The 8,456-nt window shown below is 55.3% G+C and overlaps 2 protein-coding genes across 2 annotated transcripts; both read right to left on the bottom strand.

Annotated features, from left to right (window-relative positions):
- Window positions 1-257: 257 nt before the first annotated feature.
- Window positions 258-5,168, bottom strand: REXO2 (RNA exonuclease 2). The gene is made up of 7 exons (XM_066203539.1): window positions 5,037-5,168; window positions 4,848-4,931; window positions 4,471-4,548; window positions 2,504-2,615; window positions 1,859-1,967; window positions 1,588-1,641; window positions 258-685 (listed from the first exon to the last, which is right to left on the bottom strand). Exons 1-7 carry the CDS (start codon window positions 5,166-5,168, stop codon window positions 556-558), a joined length of 699 nt encoding a protein of 232 aa, XP_066059636.1. The 3' UTR covers window positions 258-555.
- Window positions 5,169-5,290: 122 nt separating this feature from the next.
- Window positions 5,291-8,003, bottom strand: RBM7 (RNA binding motif protein 7). Its single transcript, XM_066203388.1, has 5 exons — window positions 7,854-8,003; window positions 7,515-7,677; window positions 6,913-7,009; window positions 6,656-6,722; window positions 5,291-6,395 (listed from the first exon to the last, which is right to left on the bottom strand). The coding sequence occupies exons 1-5, from the start codon at window positions 7,947-7,949 to the stop codon at window positions 6,009-6,011; spliced, it is 810 nt and encodes a 269-aa protein (XP_066059485.1). The 5' UTR covers window positions 7,950-8,003; the 3' UTR covers window positions 5,291-6,008.
- Between the last annotated feature and the right edge of the window lie 453 nt (window positions 8,004-8,456).

The raw sequence follows: 8,456 nt of genomic DNA on the forward strand, positions 1-8,456 counted from the left end.
TTTAACGGCCTCTCTGCAATAACAATCATTCCCAGGGTTGGCAGAGCAGGTGTTCCAACAATCAGCGGGATTGAGAAGCCCTGGATGGCCATTATTATTAATGCCCATAATAAAAACATGCCTGGAGCTGCACACCCTGCGCTCCATTACACCCTCTGCTTTATGGGCCGGCAGCTCCCGCTCCAGGACAGCCCAGGGGAGGCCAGGAACAGCAGTTCACCTGGCAGCGTGGCGAGCACCAAAGAAAGGCTGTCCAAAACCACAGTTTTTCAACTGACCTGTTTTATTGTGTCGTGAAAGACTGCACCTAAAACCAGGTGCAAGGAGTATCAAACAGCGTGTTTCAGAACATCCGAACCCGGGCGCTGCTGAGGCCCAGCGTGCCAATTCCCCGCTCAAACTGAAAAGCAGCAGCAACTCAGGCTTCTGTCTGCATTGAACAGCTGGTAAGAAACAAGGTAACCCAGGGTGCAGCTTCCCAAGAGACTGGCAAACAAAAAAGAACCAGGAGACGCATCTAGTGTGTGCTACAGGCTGGTGTGGCAGGAAGGGAAATCAGCTGGCAGCTTTATCACTTTCCCCATTCTCAATCAGTTTCCTTTTCTTCTCATCCGTTTTCCTCTTGAAGATGTGGTCTCTGTAGAACTGGAGTTCTTTGATGCTTTCCCTGATGTCATCAAGTGCTCTGAAAGAGAATTAAGGAGGGTTTCAAAGTGCCTGGGTACATCTCCAGCTATGCCCAGGTCCTAATGCTGCTGAAAACTTCCAGGCTGCACACAACTAAACTGATGCACATGGAAGGTGCACCTGTCAGAAATTAAAATAACCCTCATTGTCTCAGGGAAGCAATAAAAGTCCAGTGGTGCCGACATGCCAGGGAGTAACACACAGCCTATTAGTTTATGTCACCCTGGGACACAGAGCTGCTGGAAACCAACAGAGTCTACAGCATCAACTGTTAAAAACAATTCAACCCAAGGGAAGAGACAAGGGCTCCAGAGAGCTGCCCAGCTCCAGCCAGGGCATGCTCAGGGCTCAGCTCCATGCAGCAGCAGATCAACCACAACTTTGGCCAGGACCTCTGCAACAGCCAGCCCTCCTCCTCCTCTGTGTGGACCAGAGCCACCCTCCCACCCAGCACAGACACATCAGAGCAGAGCCACAGAGGTTCCCTGGCTCCTTCCTACTACCTCTCTGGCACATTCCAAGCTCAGGAAATAGGAGCAGGACTCTCACCCCCCCTTCATAGTTCTCCAATTTTTGTGACCACCTCTGCCCAAAAAAGGGGCAGATAATCCCCATTAAGTGACTGTTTGCATGGTCAGCAAACATGCACTTTGAAGAGCAGAGTGAATCAAAAGGGCTGAGGAAGCTTCTGGTTCTCTGGACTTTAATAATCGCTTTCCCTACACTATCTTGACTTTGGACAGGAGAATACGAACATCTGACAGGGTGCAGAAGCACACCTGCATCAGACACCACCATCAGATGCTGGAATTCACAGGAAGCCCCATGTCCTGCTCAGGAAGAGCAGAGCTCTCTGCAGGACAAGCTCTGCTCTGTCAGACACAGAGGCACAAGGCTCACCTGTGAGAAGCCGCCTTCTTTGGTGCAAACTCATATTCCTCCGGATACCAGCGCCTGTGAGCAGAAAAATTGCCACTTTAGAAAAAAAAATGGGATTCAAAACCATGTCTGGTGGCTGCTGCAGGTTTGTTACACTTGCTGAAGGTGTCACAGACACCCAGAGAAGCCACAGCCCTGCAGAGTCCCCCTGCTGTGATCTGCAGAGCCCCAGCACCACGAATGGATGTCCCCAGGGGGATCTTTCAAACCACTTAATTGGGGCAACATTTACCTGCAAAGTTCCTTGACAGTGCTCACGTCAATGATCCTGTAATGAAGGTGCCTCATGAACTGCGGCATGTATTTGTCAAGGAATTTCTTATCTGCATGAACAGAGTTACCTACAAAGACACAAACAAGATGTTTCTTCAAAGACGCTACAGAGCAACATGGAAACGAACAGCAGGTGGAGCGAGCTGGGAGAGATCACAGGGGAAGAAAAGCCACTCACAAGCAGCTCGTTTATCCCATTTCCTAGCAAATATGATTGTAAAGGTTTGTCAGATTTTCATTGCAGGATCACACGGGGTTTAATACTAATACCTCTAGTAATTCCTCAGTACCTACTCCCACAATTCGTGTCACTGAGATAAATATCAAAGAATTATGCCAGCGTCGGGTTTTCGCCAAGTGAAAGTGGCCATTGGTATTAATTTCACTCAGCACCTGTCCCAAGATCATATATAAAATTCTGAAAGCAGTTCTGGGTAACAGGACACCTGGAAGATCCTTATCTGGCCTTTGGTTGGAAATCCAGGGAGGAAAAGACACAGCACAGAACAGGAACACATCCCTGCCAGACGTGCCCGTGGGTGCTCACATGCCGCTGGGAGTGAGGACACATGATGTGCTGTAGTTAAGAAAGAAGATGCTTCACCTGCAAGAGGACAGAGCCCCGGGGGTGTCTGCTGCCGCACGAAGGACAGGAACTCGTACTCCGCCTGCTGCAGCGAGATTTTACTCTCCTTCACAGCCTTAGTAAGGCCAGACTGCAAAAAAGAGCCAAGTCATAAATCAGAAACGTCCTGTCACAGACACTGCCAGGAATGCTCCAGTTCTCTAGTAAATGTTTAACTCTGCAGTGAAAGGTCAACCCTTCGAGTGCTGTTTGTTCCCTGGGTACCTCCTGAGCTCTGTATCTCAGTTCTCTGGGGCACCCCAGCCTTTACTCTCCCCAGGGATCTCCTGTTTGGGAAGGAAAACCAAGGCGGGTAAATAGTCCGGACAGCACTGACCTTCCTTTGGAGTTTGGGGCCTTTTCTTTCCCTTTTTTTGATTTCTTTGCTCAGAGTTCTTTTCAGTTACCAAGACGTGAGGTGCTGTTTATCCACCTGCACATCCTTGAGCCAGCAGAGCACTATATCCCTTTCTATCCCTGTTTCAGGAGAGGCACTCACCTCCCCAGCAGGGAGCAGCAGGTACCAGCGAACACAAATAAACAGGATCCTGCCTTCAGGGTTTATCAAGATTCCTATAAATCAGGAAAGTTCCTCCCTTCTTTTTTTTCTCAATAGCTAAATGTCAAATCCTCTCCAAGTGTTCTCAGTGATTTATTTCCATCTGGCTACGCTATATATTTCCACGACTGTGCAGCAAAAATCTACTTGACAGATCCAAGTGGTGGTTAAAAAATTCATTATGTGGCAGCATTTTCATCTACATTCTAATTGCTTCTCTTCTCTTAGTCAATTAAAAATAAGTAGCTCCTCAGGAGCAGCAAGGACGCATGCTACCATCTCCAATTCACTCCCGAGCTGAAGCCGAGCTGGAATCCTTGACTGGAGCAGGGAAAAGCACCCATCACAGTAAATTAATATTCATTTCCCAAACTCTTGCTAATTCTTCCCAGGGAGAGCAAGATGCCGAAGGGGAGGAGGGGGGGTTATGGATGTCTTAAAACTTCAGCCCTTAATTGAAAACTAACTTGAATTTCAACTCATCATCAGGGGCTGGAAAATCCATTTGCTCTCTTGCTTCTGGCAAGGAGGAACCTTTATTTGGTGGCCCAAAGAACTAAAAATAATCTCTTGCTGCAAAAGTGAAGCTTTCAGTGAAAAAATCCACAAGGCTCACAGCGCTGAGGGGACAGGCAAAAGCCCGGTGTTTACAGGCCTGTTTAATCCCACATGCACCTGAGTCCACAGGAAGAAATCTCTATTTGACTGGCTCTGGACTGTTCTGCACCGATCCTGCACCCGTTCTTACTCAGGCATTCTCCCCTTCCCTTTCCCCACTGGAATTATTTTGAATTATTTTATGCAAGACTTCAGCAGGAGGAGCTGTCAGAGGAGCCCACCCAACCCAGCCTACACCACGGCTGCCACAGAGGCAGGAGGTGACCGGCAGCTCTGTGAGAGGACCAAGGAACCAAACCCCAATTCCCAACTCCACACGGGGAGAAAGCAGGCTGAGCCCCTGCCCGGGGAGATGTGAGCCAGTGGCACATCCCTGAGGACAGATCCTGGTCTGGCCCCCCTGCCTGCTCCAGCCCTCCCAGGGAACCTCACTGCACCGTGCTGATGCTTCCCACTCCCAAACCAGGAAGCAGCTTCCAGCATTATTCCAACCGATCAGAAACCAGGCTGCAAACCACAGGCTGCTTCAGGCAAGCTGGAAGCTGAAGATCCCCGAGTGCAGTCCGAACCGTGCACAGATGACTTGTGAGACCTCGGGAAAAACACTGCACGCGGACTCCTCAATATAAAATAAGACAGACACTGTCTCCTGTCTTTCGGCCCCTCTGTGTGCCTGCAGACTGCTCAGCCCGGGAGCAGTCCCTGCCGAGGCGGCCCAGATCGGGACTACGCGTCATTCCCATCGCGGCGAGGCGCAGGCGGGTTTTACCTTCCCGTGATGCTCCTTGCACCACTCGGACATGCCCTCCAGCAGCTCGTCGGGCTGGTTGATAATCAGGTTCGGGCCCTGGCGGGGAGAGGAAAACATAAAGGTAATAGGGAAAAAAAAAAAAAAAAAGTTTAGAAGCACGCACAAGTTTAGTGCCAAGCACACTCAGAGCACGGAGCAGTCCAGCCCGCAGACACCGAGTGCGGTGTGACGCAGGGCCCCGCGCTGCGGTGCCGGCCGCACGCCGCCGGTGTGGAGCAGCGGATCCCGGCGCGGCCGCAGCCGGGCATCGCCCGGCGTTACTTTGTTCCCGCATCCCCCGCAAGCGGCGCGGCGCGGTGCGGCGCGGCCGGGGCCGCCCGCGGGGCCCCGCTCACCTCGGCCAGCACGTTGAGGTCGCAGTCGGTGATCAGACACGCCATCTCCAGGATCTGGTCCTTCTCCACGTCCAGGCCCGTCATCTGCCAGGGGCGAGCGGCAGCGTCAGCGCGCCCCGGGGGTCCGCGCTCCCCGTCCCGTCCGCTCCTTCCCCGCGCCCCCCGCCGCCCCGCGCCGCCGCCCCGCACCTCCAGGTCCACCCAGACCATGCGCTGCCCCATATCGCCGCCGGCCATGGCCGCCGCCCTCCGCCGGCCCCGCCGCAACCGCCCGGCGCAGATCTGCAGGCGGCCCAGGCCGGCGCGGCCGCCGCCCAGCATCGCCGCCGCACTACAGCTCCCGGCGGCCCCCGCGCCCCCGCCCGCGCTCCGTGGAGGGGGACGCGCCGCAAGGGCTGCTGGGAGATGCGGTCCGCCGTAGTCCGGGGCGCTCCCGCCGTCACCGGTCTCACGGAGCAGCTCCGCTGCCCCCGCCTCTAATACGGAAGTTCACCCAGGGGCTTGCCCCAGGGAGACTTTTAATGTTCTCCAAGACAATACTGTAATATTTTAAATGGACAACGGGGAATGGTTTTAAATAGAAAGAGAGTAGGTTTGGATTACATAAAAACAGGAAAAAATTCTTTACTGTGAGGGTGCTTAGGCACTGTAACAGGTTACCCGTGGAAATTGTGGATGCTCCATCACTGGAAGCGTTCAAGACCACGTTGGATGGGGCTCGAGCAGCCTGGTCTAGTGGAAGGTATCCCTCCCTCGGGCAGGGGGTCGAGACCATTGTGTGATTTTATGACTATATAAAAAATGACATGAGGAATGTTGCAGATGCCAGGCAGTATCTGTCCCACCTCAACTCTGCTTAAAACGCGAGACCCTTCCATCTGACACAGATGTTCCTTTCTCCTAAAAAGATACTAACAGCACTTTTCTGTGATACAAGGACAGTGGGAGTTTCTCCAAAACTTCACCGTGGCTTTTTAACCCCGTGAAAACCCCTGAAGTGTGAGTTAACACATTTAATACTGAGACCAGAGTCTGGCAGGACTGCACTGCTGATATTTTTACAAACACTAAAAGGTGACTTCAGTGGGGGTTTTTGGGGGGTGGGGGTTTATACATGTACTCTGTGAAAAACGGGTCACATTTGCTTCGCCCTCGAGTCCATCAGTGCCGCGCCGAGTGCCACTTGGCCTCTCTGTAGCTCTCCCTGCGGTACTCGTAGCTCCAGCTGTCCCGGTGCCTGTCGTAGTGCTCCTCGCGGCCGCCGCGGTAGTGGTGCTCGGCCTCGTGGCCCCTCTCGTCGAAGCCGTAGTCGTCCCGCTTGCCCCGGCCGTAGTCGGGCTCCCCGAAGCGGTCCCGGCCGAAGTGGCGGCTCTCCGGGGAGTAGGGGTGGGCGCCCAGCCGGCCCTTGCGCGGGGACGGCCCCTCGGGGCGCCGCGGCCCCGGGGAGCCCGGCAGGGCGTGGAAGGAGTGCGGGTAGCCAGGGGGGGCAAAGCCGGGCTGCTCGTACTTCCCCCCATAGTGGGACTGCTGCCGAGCCGCGCTGTTCATCTGGAAGGGAAAGAGGGAAAGGGATGCTCGGTTTGGTACACTGGCTGCCCAGTGGAGTGCTTGACCCAAACCCCGGGCTGGCCTCTGACTCGCACTGCAAATACCAGAATGGAACAGAACCATTACTTCTGGACTCCCAGAGCCCAGAGCCCTCCCAGCTGGCCCTCTCTGTATCAGGAGCTTCAAATCTTCAGGAATTGTCATTTCAGCACTCCAAGAGTATATTTCCACAACCTGTGCCTGTGAGTGTGTGCACGTACCACTGCTTGTCTCTGCAGGCTCAATGGGAACCCCGGTGAGGCCATGCCATCTGGAACCCTCTCATACCTGCAGGGAAAACAGACCAGGAGTTTCAGCCTTAAACACACATCTGCTGCAGTCCGAGGGGCATCTGCATCCCACTGGTGTTCCCTCCTCAGGAAAGAAACACCAAACTGCATTTAGAAGTAGCCAGGAACACGGTGAACCATGCAATGTCTATCTCAATTCCACACTCCCGGGCTGGTGAGACTCATACCTGTTGGATGCTGGATGAGGCATCCCCGGAGGGTTGGTGCCAGCAGCTCCGAGCTGGGAACAGGATGGATTGTTATCCTGGGCTGCATGACTGCTCCCTGGGGAGAGATAAATATTTCAGGAGACCCGCAACTACCAGTTAAGTAACTCAGGTGTGAAGTGAACTTGCAGAAAATCAACACGTTTTGAATTGGCTCTCAAGTTTTGTCAGTGATCTGCAAAAGCACGTGGTCCAGTTACCAAAATAAGGTACTGCAACTGTCTTAACTCCCACCAGAAAGGGCAGAGAGATTGCAGCCAATGTGCCTCATTTATCACGTGCTCTGTGATAATTTAGAAGAGATCTTAGCGGTGCTGCAGGAATAACCAGTAAAAACCCAAAGAGAAGGCTCAGCCAAGGGGTTATACTCGCCAAGAGGGACGGAAGGTCCCTGGTGGAAGCACCGGGACAGAAGGGTGTGAGGGGAGCAGAGCTAGCAGATGAGGGACCCCTTGGGGAGAGGCTCCTGCGATTCCCCCGATTAACTGACTCTGTGACAGGCTAAGGCAGTTGACAGCAGTCCACCTTCCCTCCAGAAAACTGGCTGAGGTCCCTCCGGTTACCTGATCGGAACTGGATGCGCATGGGCCGCCCGTACAGCTTGATCCCGTTGAGCAGCCGCAGCCCGTACGGCACCGACTCCTCGTGCTTGAAATTCACGAAGGCGAACTGCTTGGGCCGTCCATCCCGGTCCTTCGGGATCTTCACGGTGATCACGGGGCCCGCCTGGCATCGGGGGCGAAGGCGTTAAGCAAACACCGGGAGAGAGCGGCCGCCGCCGAGCACGTGCGCCCCGCCAAACCCTGTCCCGCGGCAGCCGCCGTAGCCCCGCCGGCCGTGGCGGCCGCGGCCCCCCCGCCGCGCCCTGCCCCGGTACACACAGCGCGGGCGCCGGGCGGTACCTGGTGGAAGAGCTCGAAGATGAGCTCCTCGGTGACCTTGGGGTCCAGGTTCCCCACGAACAGCGTCCGGTTGGCCTCGGCAGCCGCTGCCCCCATGGCCGCGCCGAGATCTCAGCGGCTGAGCCCCCCGCCCCGCGCGCGGCGCTGGGCGTGACGTCACCGGGGGCGATGCGCGCGTGCAGGGCCCGCCCCTTCCGGCGGGGACGGGAAATGGGAACGGGGCAATGGGAACGGGGCAACGGGAACGGGAAAAGGGGAACGGGAAATGGGAACGGGAAAAGGGGAACGGGGCCATGGGAACGGGGCGACAGGAACGGGAAAAGGGGAACAGGGCCACGGGAACGGGGCAACGGGAACGGGAAAAGGGGAACGGGGCCACGGGAACGGGAAAAGGGGAACGGGGCAATGGGAACGGGAAAATGGGAACGGGGACACGACCGGCGCCTCGTCAGCACCGGCTCGGCGGCAGCTGCGGGCGCAGAGTCCAGGCAGGATGGGCCCAGGGGCACACGGGGCGTGCGGAGCCCCCGCCTGCAGGCACGCAGGCCCCAGGAATTCACTGATGACCTGTAATTAACCAATAACTGGCAATAAACCCCGTTT

Source organism: Chamaea fasciata, unplaced genomic scaffold, assembly GCF_029207755.1.
Source record: "Chamaea fasciata isolate MVZ Bird 193981 ecotype frontalis unplaced genomic scaffold, bChaFas1.0.hap1 SCAF_24, whole genome shotgun sequence".
Lineage (NCBI taxonomy): Eukaryota > Metazoa > Chordata > Aves > Passeriformes > Sylviidae > Chamaea > Chamaea fasciata.

Bases quoted from the DNA above. Each gene is read 5' to 3' on its own strand.
- REXO2 (XM_066203539.1), bottom strand. From the start codon at position 5,168: ATGCTGGGCGGCGGCCGCGCCGGCCTGGGCCGCCTGCAGATCTGCGCC. The intron at 4,932-5,036 runs GTGCGGGGCGGC...CGCCCCTGGCAG, and splicing joins TGGTCTGGGTGGACCTGGAG to ATGACGGGCCTGGACGTGGA. The intron at 1,642-1,858 runs GTAAATGTTGCC...TTCTGCTCACAG, and splicing joins ACTGTCAAGGAACTTTGCAG to GCGCTGGTATCCGGAGGAAT.
- RBM7 (XM_066203388.1), bottom strand. From the start codon at position 7,949: ATGGGGGCAGCGGCTGCCGAGGCCAACCGGACGCTGTTCGTGGGGAAC. The intron at 6,723-6,912 runs GTATGAGTCTCA...TTTTCCCTGCAG, and splicing joins CCTCATCCAGCATCCAACAG to GTATGAGAGGGTTCCAGATG. The intron at 6,396-6,655 runs GTACGTGCACAC...TTTCCCTTCCAG, and splicing joins GCCTGCAGAGACAAGCAGTG to ATGAACAGCGCGGCTCGGCA.